The sequence below is a fragment of the Bombus vosnesenskii genome, unplaced genomic scaffold, assembly GCF_011952255.1.
Source record: "Bombus vosnesenskii isolate JDL3184/JDL3185 unplaced genomic scaffold, Bvos_JDL3184-5_v1.1 scf7180000013273, whole genome shotgun sequence".
Lineage (NCBI taxonomy): Eukaryota > Metazoa > Arthropoda > Insecta > Hymenoptera > Apidae > Bombus > Bombus vosnesenskii.
The window spans coordinates 2,692,364-2,711,160 of NW_022882931.1; the positions used below are offsets into that span (position 1 = coordinate 2,692,364).

Consider the following 18,797-nt stretch of genomic DNA (forward strand, 5'->3'; position numbering starts at 1 on the left):
TCCCCGCCAGCGGGGATACACGGAGCATCGTGCATCGTGCAGCGTGCACGTGCGTGTGCTCATATGACTACGTAGCCGTGTGCGTCAGCCAGGGCATCAGGGACAACGTTAAATAGGATTCGCGAGCGAACAACCACGTACGTATCTCCACACATGTCTCATACCACAGTCCGTGTCGTCCCGACGCTCCTATCATCTATACACACGTACTATACCAACAGCATACACACATATCCGCGATAGAATGTATCGAACGCGCGCGAGCGAATAGTCAACGCGAATTTATACGTGCACGCGTCGTATACATGCGACGAGACCGCGGCTCGGCACAACCAGCGTCGAGAGTCGCGACCAGTAAACCGCGCTACACATTATCATAAATGCCCGCGCGCTGGAGTCCGTCCCACGCGTAAATCTGTTTCGCAAATTGCGCGAGTGGGATTATGTCATCTTCCTACAGTCTCTTTCTATCGCGTGCATCTCCTGACACGATCGTGTCCCTCCACTTCACACAAACGGGATGGATGGAAACGAGCTGTCCTTCGACGCTCTTCCATCTTCGACTTTGTCGCTTTCATCGCTGTTTCCCTCCAATGCTTCGATAATCGTTCGGAATACATACATATAAATTAATGAACGATTTAGATCTCTGCCGTAATATCGTATAGTTCACACTGCTCATTAAAAATCCGGTTTTTATTCAGTTCCTACTCTGTTGCACGCTAACGAATAGATTTCATACAATACTTGGCTGTAGATTTGAAAACTTTGTATCTCAGTTTTCGACATCTTTTTCCCATAATTTCGTGATTTTTCACGTAAGTATCGGTCGTAAACATAAAAATACGTGCTTACTGGAATCCACGTCATACATAATGAACGTGATAAAGAATAAAAATCCTGTTTATTCATAAGGTTGCAAGAGATTGTTTTTGATTTTAATGTAGCTGGAGAGAGACACAAATGCGAAATTGCATACGATTGCTAAATATTTCGCGACGATTGTGAAATCTGTAGAGACGACGTAGGTAAATAAACGCGCGGTTGTATAATGAGCGCATGGGACACTTATCTTCGGTACAACAATATCGTGCAAACAATAGTGGTTTCAGATAAGAAACTGATGCAAAAGGTAGAGTAAGGAGAGTCTCTTTTCATGAATCTCGCCGACGCGGAATTATTTTTCTGCCGATGGATTCTGCGTCTTGATTATTCTAACGAGGAATCATCATTCAATATACGTTAGTGTATATATGTATACATAGTGAATATATTCGTCGATATTTCGTGATAAGACGGTGGTTAGAGAATTAGAATTGAAAAGAACTAACCTTCTCAGCTCCTTTGGCTCACAAATTAGGAATTTTTATGCCGCCCTCGCGCCATCCAATGAAGAAGCACATTTGTAACTCTTGCACGATCGAGCTTGTGAATACCAGAACGTGGAACATAAGAAACCCAGAAAGATCCAGTTTTGCGAAAATGTCTCTGAATCTTTCGACCAAACGAATGTTTTCTTCGCGCAACTGTTCTCTCAAGTCGCTCTCTATTCGATCACTTTTCTCCACGCACGTTTCTATTGTCACACGCATGCAGCGTCGATGTTAAAATTTAACTCAACTATCGTTGAACGAGATGAAACACTCGCGACGAGCGATGCAAACTTTTTGAAAGAAAAACGGCGAGCGTTGCGACAATTTAACTCGAAAAGAAGGGAAACTGGAACGCGTATCGTCCACTGTCTTCCGAAGACTTCTTCAATCTCTTTCAACGGCAGACAGACGGTGTCGCCGAACTGATAAGACCACACTGGCTGAGAGGAATTTAAAGTGAACTGCGTGGGTATCGCGAGGAGAATTATGTTTCTTCGATTGAATGCAACGATGCGATACTGCCACCTCCACCACGTCGAAAAAGGAATTTTACAACCTGTCTCTTCTCTAAGTAAACGCTCGGAACGATCCGCACGAGTAGAAAGTTTCAAAGGACGAAAACGATTACACTTGGTAAAAGTACACCACTGTTATCCGAACGAGGGAGCTATCGAGTTTAGTCTAGAAAGTGAGAGAACGATAAGACGGTTTGTCAGAAAATACAAATCGAGGCAGGATGGAGGAAGCTCTTTGCCCGTTTCGACAAACTCGTAAACAGTGGTATACTCTGATTATCCACGGCGACCAATCAAAATCGAGATAGATAAGACAGTTTAGGTTGCAATAATTTTTCCAGAGCGCTAGTAGTTATTTATTCCTGTACTGAATGTACGCTTATCAGCATACTTGGAGATAATATCGCCATCCGTCTGGCTCGGTGACATGGTTCTACACTTCATAAATACACTGTTTGTCAATGCAACGTAAAGGGGTAAAGTATCTAGCGTGTTGATTGTTTTCCTCTGTCGCGGAAGATCACACGAGCTTCGAAGATTCTGGGAATCCGTCGTCTGAATCGTTTCGCGTATAGTGCGAATAGTTACGTTCTAAAACGGCTGGTCGGATCATCAAAGGGAGAGCTGATTCGAGAAAGAAAGAGTTAACACGACCGGGTTCAAAATGAGTCTGCTGTTATAAATACACTTCCACGCGAAAACAACTCTTCGTTAGCTTTGACTCGTTCAAATTAGATTTGGGTACTCGGCTGGATGTGTTGCGTAACCATTCACTGTCCTGACAGCCTATATGTTACGAATAAATATTCAAAGTGTTTCTACGTTACAATCGACCACGGCGTATCTCGAAATTAATGAAAAAAATATTTCGATAGTTTCCCACGTTCCGCTTGAACGGGTTACGTGGAACTTGTTCCTCAAAATGTTCTAAATTTTTATGACAAAGACACATCCAGAGGAAATCGCTCTCTAAGAACCGGTTCGCGGTAACCGATACAGAATACATAGTTAAGACTTCCTTTTGGCATCATCGATAGGATGAATGTGTTTAGAAGAACTCGTCCACTTCACGAGGAATAAAGGTGACTTAACCAGCCTGGAATATTCGTTCTTTAAACACGACGGCGACGACGACGACGACGACGACGAACTTACGTCGTTTCGTCGAATAGGCGAAGTTGGATGGAATGATTATCGCGCAGAGAAATATTGAAGTAAAAAAGAAAAAGAAAAAAAGAAGGAACAAGCGATGAACGACGATAAAGAAGCATCCATGTAAAAACGTTACGGCCCTACGCTCGAATAGAGCCTCTGGTTGACGTTTACGTATGCATCAACAACACAGGTGAACACCAGCGTGCAGGCGCGTATCTACGCACCCACGACCCACAACCGTTTCGCCTGTTTGCGAATCCCTCTTTATGTCCCTCATCCTTCACGCGCGAGCTTTCGTCGCGATCCTCGTTGTGTACAAATCTGCGCGGTAATTGATTCATGATAGAACCGCGAATTCAAACAAGACCGATCTACATTTTGATATGCCGTCGCTCGCAGTTCACTACGGATTGCGATGTCGCTCTATTATGTCATCGGCGTTGTTGCGCCGAGATACATCGTAACCAACGCGGTATGGTCTGGTCATGATCGACTCTTTTCACTGTCGCGACGAGGTGACCAAGTTTTCACCTATTGACACCGTGATATTCGACCCTGAAGAAACTTCCGTTATTCTCGAATAACTGCCAACGCTTGCACGATTTTAAGCTAGATGAATGTAAGGTGTGTTGAGGTAGATTTTTGCATAGACCCCGGTGTCGTGTTACACCATCCTATTTAATATTCGTCCATTCCCTATTCCGCTTTTCACACTTCGATCTTCCAGCGGCTCGAAAGTTATCGCGAACAGCTACCACGCCCTGTATTTTAATTTTATTACGATGCAGTCGCATGAAGCGAATTCAAGTCGATAGAAACGCTTTTTGTTTCCATGCCGTCGGTACGCTGACTCACGCGACGAGATTTTCTTTTACCGAGTGATTTTCTTTAACCTGTGATTTGTCTTATCTTATATTAAAACACCGTATAATTTTAGCGATCTTTTCATCGTCGAACGACCACACAAGAGAAATTGCATTTTCATATGGAATTTTCTTACACGATCGAATATTCCTTCGAGCGTAGTTATTCGGCCACCGACGATGAAACGTCGCGATGTCGAGAGAGCATGATTCGAATTGCAAGACAGTAGATGCAGACGATTATTGCGGTTTATATTGGGCGGCACACCGGCCGTCCCCCTTTGTGTACAAATCTGCGTAATAATTGATACGCGATGGGATCACGAGCTCAAACACGAATGGGTTTTAATACGGCGGTCGCTCCCAATGTCCAGCATCGTACAGAATCTCTATTATAGTAGAGGAGAGAGGAAAGTCGTTGCAAACGAGGTTGCATCGGGTAACGCGACCAATGCAGAACGAGTGGATAATGATCGGCTTTTTTTGAGCCCATCCCCGCGAATCGCTCCTCGGTGTCCCATAGGGAACGTGAAACGCTCTTTGTACGCTGCGATTCTGGTACTTTCGTCCTTCTGCACAATGACGTCGACGGAGAAAGCTCTCTTCTCTCTTTTTTCGAAAAGAAACTATACGATTCTCTGCGCGACGTTAGCAAAAAGTCAAAAAAGAAAAGAGAGAGGGAGAGAAGGGGAAGCGAGGTTGACGTAGAGCAAATAGTAGACATTATATTCGTAACAATTTTCGAAATCGTCTTCCGACAAGAACTCCGTACACGAATACTGCTTGGCATTTCGACTATTATAACAGACCAAACATCTTCTAAAAATACTATTTACAAAAACGAAGCGCGAGCAAATATATAAATGTCACCGTTGATGTTCGCAGTCTAAAAAGATGGTTTTCGCATTAGGTAACGTCAACGTCACCCTTCGATTACCCAAATTACCTAGTTAACGTCGGAACGGATCCAAACATATTCGATTTGATAGCCTTATCGCGATATTATTCATGATGCACCGGGATATCTGGGAAATTGTCGTCGAGGCGACGCCATGATCTTGTTATAACGAGTCGCCGTGCAAACCGTCGGTACATCACAATCGCTGGATGATAATTTAATGTAACGACGCGCGTTAGTGCGCCGATCGCAAATGAACGGCCGCCGGCGTTCCCGTGTTAACGCGCCTACGGGAACAACCGTGGGGGCATATTTGACACGGAGCAGTCATGGATCGGCAAATCATCGAATCATCGGCGGTACTCGACAACGTAACAAGTCAACAGGCGGTCGTTATGTATATTGACGTATACTTGCCGCAGTTGCGGCGTCGATGCCTGTTTCTATTGACAAATACCCGTCGCGGGGGCGATGATGCATTACCGTACACGCGCTATCGGAATGACATGGAATGCGTATTATCGCGACAAAATGAACCAACCTCTAGGAATTCGAATGCCTCGCGTCGATATCGGTTGCATCGATATACAACGTTTCGCGTCCATGTCGCGACTCCATCATTTACAAAACAATTTATACACACCGTCTTAACATACTATCGCCGGATCGATCACCTCTGTGACTCCACCGATGTTAATTCCATCCAACTATCGTACTTTCGTCGAAACGTTCGTTTTTAGCATGATCGACACTGTCGGTAGCTGTTCGTTAAATGATTGCTGGTAAACATATCAATGCTCAGACAGGCGTGTATTTTCTCCACAGCCCTATTGCCAGTGCAAATTTAATCGTACCGTTATTGAAATAAATTGTCCCGAATCTGTCAACTCTGCTCGTTTATCGACGAAAGGGATGGTCAATGCGATGGAACGGATTTTCAGAAAGGAAATTGTAAATCCACGATGACGCGTTGAAGACGCTAGCCCTGGCGGTTTGCACGACGTACGGCCGCGTGACGCGTGGAACGGAAAAGGAAAATAATAAAAACGAGCGGTCGCGATGAATTGAAGAATCGACGAGGACAATGCAGAGTGGCGTTGAAGTGGCTGTGACGGATGATAGGCGGCACGAGGATCGGTAGATCGCGAAAGTGGCGGAGAAGCAGTCACGATACACAACGTGTAACAATGGAACAAATATCTGTAGAAAGGTGGTGCTCGTAACGTGCACACTCGACGCGCACTGGAAACAAATGTCGTACCTATGCGTGACAACCCTTATTGCGGCGAGGGGGTGGTGTGTTTGTGAGCTGCGTGTTTATTGCTCGACCTGGCAATAATAACTGGTTATTATTCATTACTCTGGCGCACCGTGCTCGGAACGCACGAATGTCGCAGTCAACTACATGGCGACGAGAATCACTCTTTTTACTCTCTTTTTTTTCGGCTCCTCTCGAGCCGTCGAGGACACGACGATTCGTGAAATATCGCACTACGACTCCCCTTCGCTGGTACCGGGGAAAAAAGCGACGCGTTATAAACTACCGGAGAATTTACGCTTAGCGAGACGTCGAAGGATCTATCCAGATCTATACTTCTTTTGGAAAGATTATCAGACGCGATATTGATTCGTTACTATAATAAGAGTCTGATCCGATAGAGAAACGTATGCGGTTATTTATTGCTTCGCCTGCATTTGCGGATCACCATGTACCATGTCATGATCAGGAACGTGTAAAGAAAGCATCGTAGGATCGTATCCTTCACCGTAGCGACAACCAAGTAGAAGGAAAAAAATTATATATATGGGGATTCGCGTCGCAAACCTGGAGCATGAATAAACCAACGAGCAAAGGTGTGGTTCCCAAGCGTCCACAGTAGGAAATCGCTCACCGGGGAAGAAAGATGGAGAACAGAAGCCAGGAGCGAACCAAGACGTGATTAATATAAAAGTGGGCGGAGCTTGGTCTGGCCGGAAGTAGCCGAAGAGGGATGCTGTGCCGTGCCAAGCAAGCGCGAAAACGGGGGTTATAGTGGCACAACTGTGTTGGTACACTGTACCGTATGTATCTTCATCCTATGAGGCTGCATACACGCCCGCTGCCCCTGCTATGTGTATGCGTGGAACGCACGTGTGTGCACACTCAGACGGGTCTACGTCCGAAGCAGCGAAAGAGGTGAGAAGATGGGCGAGCACGCCAGTCGTGGCGGGGATGATGCGAAATATACACCGCGATTGACAAGCAACACCCTTTGGCCGATTTGAACCTTCGTTCGAGGAACGAGAAAGGCGTGACAAAGACTTGGAATCGTTGCCAGGTAATGCCCAGCTCGAGCAAGAAGATGAACCGGCGATACCACGCACCAGGCACTTGGAAATAACACGACGAATCGATCGGTACACCGGTGGACCACGCGACCATTCAACTTGGAACAGGAAACACCGTATCAGAATTTCCAACACTTCTCCAATCGATGTTCCATCGTCGTCTTCACTCCACACGGACCTCTAGCCTTTCGAGCGATCGTCAGACCGCGATCTGTTTTAACACGGCTGTCAGTGAGCAGCCGCCTTTGAATTTTGACGAAATCTTTGGTCAGCCAAAGGGACCAGAAGCAGATGGCTGCACGGAGTACCGGCAACCTTGGAGGAGCACTAGAAAACGGAAAAAGGAGAGAGGATAGGAGAAGCAGGGTGGGTTAGTTGATTGGCGAATATGGGATCGAAGGGAACCGGGCGATTCACAGGGGTTTCGGAGACGCGGGGTGCAAGGGTTGATGCGCGGGGGTGGCCAACCCCACCTACTTCTTTAACGCCCCCAAGTAGGGTAGGACCGCCTCCGTCTCTGCGTTGTTCCACCTACTACACCCCGGGACTTCTGCAGTCTCATACCTACACCACCCATACACCATCATCCTCCCATAGCTTCGTCTACTCCCATTGACTATATCCTTCTGAGAAAAATCACCCCTATTCCCAGGTAACACGAAGCGTTCTTCGATTGAAGCGTAACTACCATTACCAAACGAATATACCAAGCTAGGTGCCATCTCGGATGTTTCGTTGGATACGTCGGATAAATTTAAAGGGGAGATTGAGGCGTCACGATTAATCGATGGTCTTTCCACTGTAATTTTAAAGCAATCAAACGAACGTTAGGTTCCTATCGTACTCTCTTTCTGTTCCTTTTTTCTTACTATTTTCTTCCTTTGCCTTTTCTTTGATTCGAGTCATACGTTTCCCGTTAAAAGCGATAAATTACAGTTGAAATGGAACGATACCAAGCACTATACACGCGAAATAGGTTGCAGATAGTGAGTCGTTGAAATAATCGAGCTAATAACGCGATGATTCATATCGGTGTATTATATCTTTCAAATTTTCAGGCAGTGTCAAAGCAAGCCTATTACTGCCAAGATTATTTTTAGGAAAAATGCGTTTTGCCGGAAAGATTTCTGTACTAAGGCAGATACGCATTTAGTTACTCGAGCGTAGTTAATCTTGGAACTGTGTAGCGAGATTTATTTGACCAACCATTTTGCTTGTCCGGTGCACCTATTTGTCTTGTCAGGATCGTTAAAGTGTCATTTCCACGAATATCGTCCGGTTCGTTCAACGTAAGATCAATCAGAAAACCCCAAAGCAAAGAGCCATTTATCTATATTATAACGAGAAACGCTCGGCTACCGCTAAACGACAAAACGCGATAAGCCTAAACTTGGTTTTATCGAAATACTAGAACCGCTATGACGCACATTACTGTGATCAGCGGTCGCCTGTTACACGTCTTTCGGTGGAATAATCGATAAGTTCGTAATATCGATCGTTTTTCCCAAATATTTAAATACCCATTTCCGCTAACTCTGTTTTCGTAGCGACCCAATTCCGCTGACTGAAAATCGCGTTGCTCGTCATTAAAAATGTAACGATAATCTCAAGTATTTTCGTACTAAATGTCGATTTTATTTCGAATCGTATTACAGTGCCTATCGATAAATATCGTCCTGTACCGATCTCTAAACCAAAGACAGAATCTTTATACGTATGTACGTTCGCCGATCGGTACAAGCTATCTGCGCGGAGATGCTAAATTCTCCGGTGACAAAACGAAACAATACGAAACAACGGACAAAAAGGGGAGGAAATATGGTGGAACAAAAGCAGCACGCACACCAATGAGAGAAGGAAGCGATAGATGCAAATGATTGGAAAAAAGCTGAACAACAGTCTCGGGTAACGACAGCGTGCAAAGGGACTCGTCGATGGCACGTGGCGATCATCATTGAGTAAGAGCAACGCAAAGAACGATGAATGAGGCAAGCGGCAGAGAATGATGAGACAAAGAGACGGACTTAAACGAACGAAACGAAAGAGAAAGAGAGAAACAGAGAGAGAGAGAGAGAGAGAAAATGCGTGACTGAGATACAACCATACGATTGTATTTAATCATAGACAGGCAGACAGGTAGGCAGGCAGGCAGACAGTCAGGCAGGCAGGCAGTCAGGCAATCAGGCAGACAGACAGTCAATCAGGCATCGGGTGTCATTAAGAAGCAGTGCAGTGAAGACGAAACAAGTGTTGCAGGGGTGAAGAAAGTCTCTACCTGGACGGGTCTCCAGCGTGGTTCCAGCATGTCCCGCTTCCTCCTCGTCGTCTCGCTCGTGGCTGTTCTCGCTTGTTCCTCCGTCCTTCTCTTCGTAAAAGTATTTTTCGAAGAAACGAAACGGAGACACAAGACCCGTTTCCCGTTTCTCCTCTATCTTCCACAATCTTCGTCCTGGTAATTCGTACTTTTCCTCCCTGTCCGTCTTCTCCCGCCCACCCCCTCTCGCTCCTCTGTCCTTCTGCCACCTCTCTACCTTTCTCCGCCTCCCTCTCTTCCTCCTCACGGGGTCCACTTCCTCCCCCCTTTCTCTCTTTCACCTGCTCGTTCCTCTCCTTCCCGCTCTCTTTCTCTCTCTCCCTCGCTCTCTGTCCTTCCTTCAGAGGTCTATTTATCTATTTATCTATTCCTCCCTTTCGGCCTTCGCGGTTCACGGCTTCTCTCTGTCTCTCTCTTTCTCTTTCTCGTCGGTGGTCACCTCCGCGTGCGCCGCGCCACGTGTCTCTCTCCTTGGGGAGAGGAGGACGATGTCTCGATTTCTCTCGGTGTCGCGGTTTTTAATTTCTCTGGCCGGGACGCGAGCGCGACAATGCGGCGAGACAACGGTAGGTTACGACGATATCTGTCTATCTGTCGGACCAAAGGGAAGAGCGATGCGTATCCACGTGTTATCCTCGTAGGTGCTGCGTGATATTTTTGAAAGGAGGGTTGTGGATGATGATAGTGGTAGTGTAATAGTAGCAGTAGCAGTGGTAGTAGTAGTAGCAGTAGTAGTAGTAATAGTAGCAGTAGTAGTATCAGCAGTAATAGTAGTAACAGTATCAGTAGTAGTAGTGTAGTAGTAGTGGTGGTGGTAGTGGTTGTTGGTGGTGGTGGTGGTGGTGGTAACGACGAAAGGCGCCCTCTTTCGCAATCGGAGCTGACCAGCGTCGTGTTCGTCCACGTCCTTGGTCTTTATCCTCGTCGTCGTCGTCGTCGACGCAGGAAACGTGCGCTGAACCGTGCGGAATTGAGAGTGTGGTTTAAAGAAAAAGGGGTACCGCGCGCCGGTGGCTGCCGTCGCGACTGTGCGACGCTCGGCACCGCTTGGCCGCGAAACCCTACGGCCGCACCGAACACGCGGCTACTGAGTCGGCGCACTCACACGGCCTCCCTCTGTCTCCATCCCTCCCTCGCCGTTTCGTTGCCTCTTCGTTTCACCTTCTATCTCGATGTATCTCGTTCCTCGTCTCTCGTTGTAGTCCCGTTTCTGTCAGACACGCTTCGTCCGCGAAGCCTCACTACTTGTACGTAGCTCCTTCTGCCTTCGTGTCTGTCGTTCTTTTCTTTGTCCGTGTCTTGCTTCTCTCACGCTCTTTCTTTCTCTCTCTCTGTCTCTCTCTCTGCCTCTCTCTCTTTGTCCCGTTGTCACCCGCGTCTTCTTAGATATTCCGCCGAGCACTTACCAGTTTCTCCTTCGTAAATACGCGTTTGATTTGAACGTACAGCCAGACTTCGCTGCCACGCAAAAATGTGGAGACGTTTGAATTTTGTATCGTGCCGCATCAAGGAACACTTGACTTGCAACGTGTTGCGGCAACACTGCCGAGATACCGGTAATTAGATAATCAGGTAATCGTGGCACGTGTAGGTTTCCGCGATATCGTTTATAAGATAGATGCTGATCCATGTTCACGCACGGCAGAGGTTGCGTTAAGATATGGACGGGAGTTGATGCGGCTCGATGTAGTTATTGTTATCGATTCGGCCTAGTCCTAAGACCACACTAAAGCTGACAAGCCATTCCGATGCATTCATCACCATCACATCGCAGGGCAATTTATCATCGCCGTATGCACGTAGTCTTGGATATAATCATCAATTCGTAATACCTTTCATTCATGATATTTAAAACCGACGTGCATACACCGTGGAAATTGCATGAATACCCCTTCTTCTAAATATACGCGTTCGCTTCTTTTTTTTTTTTTTTTTTTTTATTCTTTTTATTCATAGCTCGTTGCCGTGGAAGGAATCGTTCTTTGACATTTTAATAATCTTCCTCTTGCTTCCGGGTACGAGTAATTTCGATATATACAGAATACACGGACGGTGAATGAGAAACTTGGATAGAACACGGTGAACGAAAGAGTAAGCAGATACTATTAGAGGTTATCATGAAAAGTTGTGCCAGACAGTGACACATATCGAGGAAAGGAGCGTATGGTATGCAAGATTGAAACTGTCATGGTTATAATCGGAACGATAGCGAATGATGGGGGTGAGGACAATGTAGGGAAAACAGGTCGTGGAAGGGAAGCACGGAGGGGGACTTTGCATTGGCTAGTTTGTTGTTGTTTGTTGTTGTTGTCCGTCTTGTTTCTCGACGGACGGAACCAAACCATTCGCACAATGCCGAGTGCATAGCTACGGTATTGATAAGAACCTTCAATGGCGGTGGGGGAAGAGGGATGCCGAGGGAAACAAGCAATGTGAGAGCGTGAAAAGCAAAAGCGTTGCGTACACACAAGCGCGAGATACTACAGAGAGCACGATTTTTGTTTCACTTCGATAAATCCTTTCGCCTTCTGACGTTATCGATTTCATAATTGAAAACTGTCATATAAGAATTCGATTTGTCCGATCGGATGTATCTTTTTCTCGCTGTCAATAATAATTACAGGGTCGACACAGCGGAAAGAGATGCGTTTAATAAATAAGAGGAGAGATCAATCGTTAATCGACAGGAAAATAATACCCGTCGGAAAGTAATATCCGGAAAATGCGACAAAACAGGAGCCTGTGGAAAGGGACATCGTTATCGCTTAAAAGCCCCGATATTCGGCGAAATATCGCACAAACACCGTCATTCTGATGAAAAGATTGTCAATAACCTCTAACACCTGTTGCACAGTTTAGCGACGGATTTTATTCTCACGCGTGGGCTATATTCATTTATTGGCTCGCGGATTTCATGGGTCACACATCGTTCACGTCGATGCACAGCGGCATAAACGGTTAATGTGGTTCATTCACACAGTAATAAAACTACATTCGGTGAAAATTTCTGATAAAATTATATCGGCCGCAATAAATTTCATCGAATTATTGCGCTCTAATTGCTATGCATTTATTAATCGTACGCAACGCCGCATATATGTTAAAAAGCCGCATTATCATTCTCGGTGAGAACGTTTGAATAAATTGTTTATTGAAATTAGGCCACTGTATCGAAAAAGTAACGATGAAGAAGATTAAGGTTTATAATAATTTCCCCCGTTCACAGTCGAGTACAAGCGTGTTCTAAGAAGATTACGGTCTCTGGTTATCATTGTATCGGTGTAATTTCCTGGTCAAGTACAAAAAAAGAAAGTTTTTAACAACCATAGGAGAAGGATCGTGCTGTTTCACCCTCGATCTATCCACATTGCGTGGGAGGTGCATTTCGTAGTGTTGTTGATTTTTGCATAATTTATCAAGGTTGTTTGGTTAAGCGAACCGTTAGGGTGAGTCGCAGGGGTTGTCGAGCTTGGGGATTGCGCGATGGGGCGACAATTTCAGACACCCTTCGCCAAGATGATTAGCATCCGCTTCAGGGACGTACTTATTTCCAATCTTACTACTAATTTTTCTCAAACTCTACTGCCGTGATGTTGTTGTAAAAAAAAAAATAATTAATTCGTCAAAATACGAACGATCTTCCTACAATCTTTTTACATCGATGGATTCGGCCCTTTTCGAGTATCTACGATGCTCATGCGATGCGCGATGTCTGGTCATGGATATCCGAATCTACTAATGCCGTGCGTCTACCTTTATTTCACTTCACGTGGAACAAACACGAATTTCAAAATAACATCGTATCGTACAATCAAATGTAAACGACATTATAACTTGTTTATAAATGAAACAACGATTGCCAATACACGAAGCGATGGATACCAACGAATAAAGTAAAAAATACGAAAGTGGGAAAAAATCACATTTTTGTACGACACGCGTTTCTTCGAAAGAATCTTCGTTTAGGACGGCCCTGTCCGACACGTAAGCAGGCATATCGCGAGTACACGACGGAGTTGTTGAGGATGGGAATGGGTGGACGCAGGGTTGGCACACAGTACGAAGGGGTTGCGAGGAGCAAAGGGGTGTCCAGTGGTACCAGGGAATGGGACAGCGAGGAGCGGCAGGGGGTCGAAGGGGACAAAACCCGTTCTATACTATACTACTCTACAATAGTTGTTTACCAGAGTCATACTGATCGATACTCAGTGTTTGCTATCAGAGGGAACCATGCATGCCGGGCGCTACTTGCCCAACACCAAAAGTAAACACCCACCCCCGTCCGCTATCACCCCAACAACACTCCCACCGTTCCTCCACCGACTGGTTAGCGGCGAATTCTCACTCGCACATGCTACCCCTCTCGCTCACTCTTCCAATCTCTCTTAGTGTCCTAGCCGATCTTCGTGGAATGCATAGACATTTGGTTTGCGTGTTGCGCGGTACATACGTGTACGTACGATCATAAGTGCAAATGTACATTTCGTACATCGATAACAGAAGACCTCGCCTACACGGTCCACCTTGGGGATCGACGATTCGATCTACTCGCAAACCACTGTTAACATATTGGTTCTATGTTCGATGTCTCGTCTTAGAATTCGGTTAATCTGAATATTTAGACGAATGCAATTGCCACGACATTTAAGAAAATACGCACGATTATAAGCGTCCATAAACAACGCACGTGCGTATCACAGGCATCCTGTTTCCCTGTAGCGAGCTTCTATGTTTAACCACTTCGTTCACGGTATAAACTGCACCCGCAGGAGCGCGCGGGGGTTGTCTCCGAACGATCATAGCTAGGTCCAGGCCGTTTCACCTCGTACATTTGCATAATAAGGTCTCTGCTACACGTGTCCAGGAACAGGGCACCGGGGGAAATAAGAGTGTTAAAGGGTGTAGCGTGGAAAAAAATGTACGTATCGTAAGATTTTTCGGCGGACACGGAGATTTTGACGCGACGCTGAACAATGTCGTTACCACGAGTGGAACGGTATACATAATTTTCACAGAGTGCACGAGTATTTGCATAATATCCCAGGCCAAATAAAAATAGGGCTTGTTCACGTGTGCGGATAGAATTATCCGTGCTAATGGAGCAATTAACGTGTCCAATGTATATCTTTTTTCCTCTTTCTTTCTTTCTTTGATCGTGACGTTCGATCGATTTTTGCGGCAAGGTGAATATAGTGGCGCCTAGCACGATAACTCGTTATGGTAAACGGCATTCGGAGTAATGATTTTAATACGAAGTCCCGTAAAGAGAGGGTGAGACGCGGCAAAAGCCGGAAAGTCGCCGCAAATCCTGCGCAGAAGGGAACAGAATAGGGAGACCGGTAAACAAACAGTGAAAATAATATAATTTACAGAGGATTAGGAATGGTCGGAACGGTGCAAGGGAGGCAAGGGTAGGAAAGGGGCGGAAAAGGGTTTCGGTGCACAGAATAACTGTTTCTGGTTATAATTGATATCCTGGCAAAGCTCTATAATCCCCCCCAGTCGAGCCACCACCCTCTTGAAAGTCGAAACCCACTACGGCAAAAGGTGGAGACCCCAAAACCGCACCACGTTTGGTCATGCTTCTATTTACGGAACATTTTCATAATGGTTTATTTCCGCTAATGTCAGCCGACCAACGGAAAAGACCGTATTTTCTCTACAAATTTCACAGACAGTCTGCGCCCGGTCTACCTTCATTTCGATTTCCCCCGCGAAGACGAAACTGCAAAATACATTATTTCATCGTCGTACTTGTTTCGTGCGGCTTGCGGTTAACATGGCCCATTTAGTTCTCGAACTTCCGACATTTTCCTATAACGTATCGCGTGTGTTTTTTCATAATAACGCGCCGAGATTTATCATTCGCGAAATTTTTCCATTATTTAAATTTATTCGCACAAAAGATTTTCACGAACCAACCCAGTCGGGTCTCTCTCTGAAAAGGTAGAGAATCGGCCGCGTCGTGTTTCGCGTTTCAACGTTCGCTCGCATAGAGATTGCTAATCGAATTAACAAAAACGACGCGATAAAAGAACATCGAAAGAAATGCCAACTATAAAAATGAGCTGTAACGAAGCGTAGGCAAAAAAATGTGGTGTAGAAAAGCGAAGCCAGGACGCGGCGACATCGGTGAAAGGAAGAGAGAAATGTAATATCTAGCGACCACGTAATTATGATTCCATTGAAAAGTTCGCCAGACTGGCCCTTCGTGGACGCATTAATGCGGCTGACCGTCTCTCTCCAATTATAAAAGTCTTCGAACAATGGAAACCGCGAGTACTGACATCGGGGCGAACACATGCACGACCGGGTAAATAATACTCGCATCTGTCCAGCTCCGTTTTTCAACGTTTGTTCTTCCGCCCGCCATCCGGATGTCTGGGGCTCTGTCTCGCAGAGCATTTCACTCTCAAGAGTATCATACCAAGGGAATCTCCTCTCTCTTCGCTCATTCCGGTTCTTTCTTCTTTCCATTTTGAAGTGCGTAATAAGACAAATTCCAGCTGTTAGAATGATCAGGGGCACAGGACCTAATTAGCGAACATGAAATAATCTCCCTAGTTCGCGTACCGTGTTTTCTAGAGAATACGTAATTTTCAGTCTGAATTGAAGATACAATAGGGGCCCCGCGTATAGCGTCAGCTTTATTCTCATTGTAACTCGTTGACAAAGAAAAACGAAGGAGTTGACATTTAGCGAACGAACGGAACGTGGAACGCGCTACAGATCCTACGAATGACAAATTAACGAGCCGTGGTTTTCTCTCACGCCAAGATCCTCCGAGCGTTCGAAACGGCGCAAATCCACCCCCTGTTTCGACGAACGATCTAATCCTCGACAAAACTTCGACGAAGCCGTTAAAAGAGATTGATCGTCATCTCGTCACTCGTACTCGATCCAATTCTTCCCCCGCTCTCCCTCCCCCTTCCTCTTTCACCGCGTCCCAATAAATCCCACGAAACGTAGAAACGACGAATGAAATCTTCGCTGTAAATACCTGGTCCAAGTATCGGCGCATTAGTCACGTCCTTAAATGTAGCTCAACCCTAAGATTCGTAGAGCTAAGGGTACATTTGCATAGTAGAAGAAAGCATTAGTGACGTCACTTACCGCTACGATCAACTTGATTTCGAAGGATTTCGATACGAACTACGAGCTAGAGCGATACTGTGGAACAGCTAACACTTTCGATCGACTATTAATGATCCCACTGATTCATCTCGAAACCCTGGTTTAAGTGAATGTTCAAATGACAACGTATGCACGTTGACGTAAAGATATTAACACGTCACGTATAAACAGGATTACTATAACCCATCGGCAAATGAGAAATCGCGTGTAAATTGCAGTTAGGGAAACCGTGTCTTACCGATAATTCTAAAGAGTCGAAAATTTTACAGGAATATCAACTCAAGAATGAATTGCGGCTATGAAAGTGGGGAAGGGGGTGTCATTAGAGATCCAGAGGGGTTGCCAGCCACCTCTCCAAGTCGCTACCCTCACCGTCCCCTTATCCGAGGGGAATTTCTAACTGATTTACGGGAAAACAAGACTGTTTAATATTTCTCTTGGTCCCCTGGCGCCACGGTTAGACTCCTGCCTCGACGCGTGACTTTTGCAACATGTCCAAAGTCTCGTAACTTGGTTAAATCAACGTGTATTACGATACGTAACGTCATTTAGATAATTATACAATTTATTACAAGATTTCTTAAATTTTTCATATTTCGATACGGTTAAAAAAATGCAAATAGTAAAAATCCAAAAGAATTTTTGTTTAAAACTTGTATGATCATATGTATATGCAAACCTGTACAGTATGACAATGAAGCCTGTATCGCTCGCTTGTATAAATCTCCCACTTGAGATCTACTTAGAGACCCTCATTCTCTACGGTTTTAACCCTCGGTAACGTCCTCACGACCAAACAAGTCGCTTTTGCTACCAACCCCGCTGCTTGACTGGCACGGTCGGTGGCGTATTTCCTAAAGATGTAAATGCCAATCCCGATGATACTACCTGCATTTATGAAAGATTTCTAACGTCATCAATAACTTTGCTTTCACAGTGAAAATTTCGAATCGTACAATTATAATTGACATCTGCAGTTATTAAATTACATTTCTTAATTTTTTTTTAAAACAAACTTCGTAATTGCGCGCCACGACGAGCTTCACAGTCGAGTAACCTGTTGGTCAAAACGCGCAAAACACTTTGGAAAGTTCGTGAAAACGTCGATTATCAGCGACCTAAACCATTCTAAAAACTTGGTAATTTTATCGTTCGGTTTTCAAAGATTTAAGGGAAGCTTGCACTCGGCTGATAAAAATAAGATTATCCGTCTGTTAGCAATTCGAGACATTTGAGATATCTTCGAGGAACTATTTACATCCGCAGCGCCAAATCATTAATAAGGCGCCTAGCGGACTTCTACTAACTCCAAGGGAACAATTGGGAAAGGAGCCTGCAAGAAGGATGGCAGAAGGGTTACAAAGGAGGTCAGAGAGTGGTTTAAGGAACGAGACATTTCACTCGACATTAATGATAATTAGAACGTTAAGGCGACAAACGAAAATAAAACAAAAGACGAAGAGATGTACATCTCTATAACGATGAACAATTTCCCTGCAAAATGTCCACATTAGGATTGTAAACCCTTAACTCTGAATTAAAATTTCAGCCGTTATTGGACATGAAACAAAATGGAATTAAAACCCGAAAGACAGGGAAGCCAATGTCAGAGATCAGTAGTATATATCCGCGTAGATCAACCAAGGAGAATATACCTACTACGATTCCCAAATAATTATCCAGCAAGCCAGAAATTGTCCCTGTTTAAAGAACACGAATGTCGCGCGTTTCGATACGAGTTTTAATAATTTGAGAACACAGCCGCAGCAATTGATAATCCCACGATGAACCCTCCTAATATTTTTCTCCGCAATTCCCAGCGTCCTCCGTCGAAAGAAAAATGGGAAAAGGGTAGCAGAAGCATAAACACCCGCGATAGCGAGCTCTCGTTATCACGAATAAATCAAATGACTGGTGGATATAAGCGGACAAAGCAACCCCGCAGCATATTTTCTAGTAAACTTTCCCGAGGAGGTGTGAGCCCGGAGAGATAATAAATGCATGTACACGATACGAAGCAGCCAATATAACACCGGTGAAATTTATATAGACTCCGCACACGACTTCGTGGACCTACGTGTACGTGCACAAGGGATGCTTCGTTTTACTGTGCTCTTCTGGCAACTGCCCGCGGTAAATAGCCGGATTATAAATAACAGTTGCGACAATATTACCCTTGCGGCATGGGATGGTAACCGCAACTGTGTCGCGTACATT

General features: G+C 45.1%; 1 protein-coding gene across 13 annotated transcripts in view; it reads right to left on the reverse strand.

Moving 5' to 3' along the window:
* The window catches only part of LOC117231781 (forkhead box protein P1-like), a 245,733-nt gene that overhangs the window by 205,517 nt on the left and 21,419 nt on the right, over positions 1 to 18,797 (reverse strand). For 7 of the 13 annotated variants that reach the window (XM_033490530.1, XM_033490528.1, XM_033490536.1 and 4 more), the window contains exon 1: positions 9,408 to 10,534. The exons of 1 other annotated variant lie outside the window; for it this stretch is intronic. In XM_033490530.1, coding sequence (XP_033346421.1) covers positions 9,408 to 9,437 — 30 coding nt within the window. In that variant the 5' untranslated portion in view covers positions 9,438 to 10,534. Of the gene's footprint in view, positions 1 to 9,407; positions 10,535 to 18,797 lie in introns of those variants that run through there. 5 more of the 13 variants (XM_033490537.1, XM_033490534.1, XM_033490533.1 and 2 more) reach the window with 2 other exon arrangements.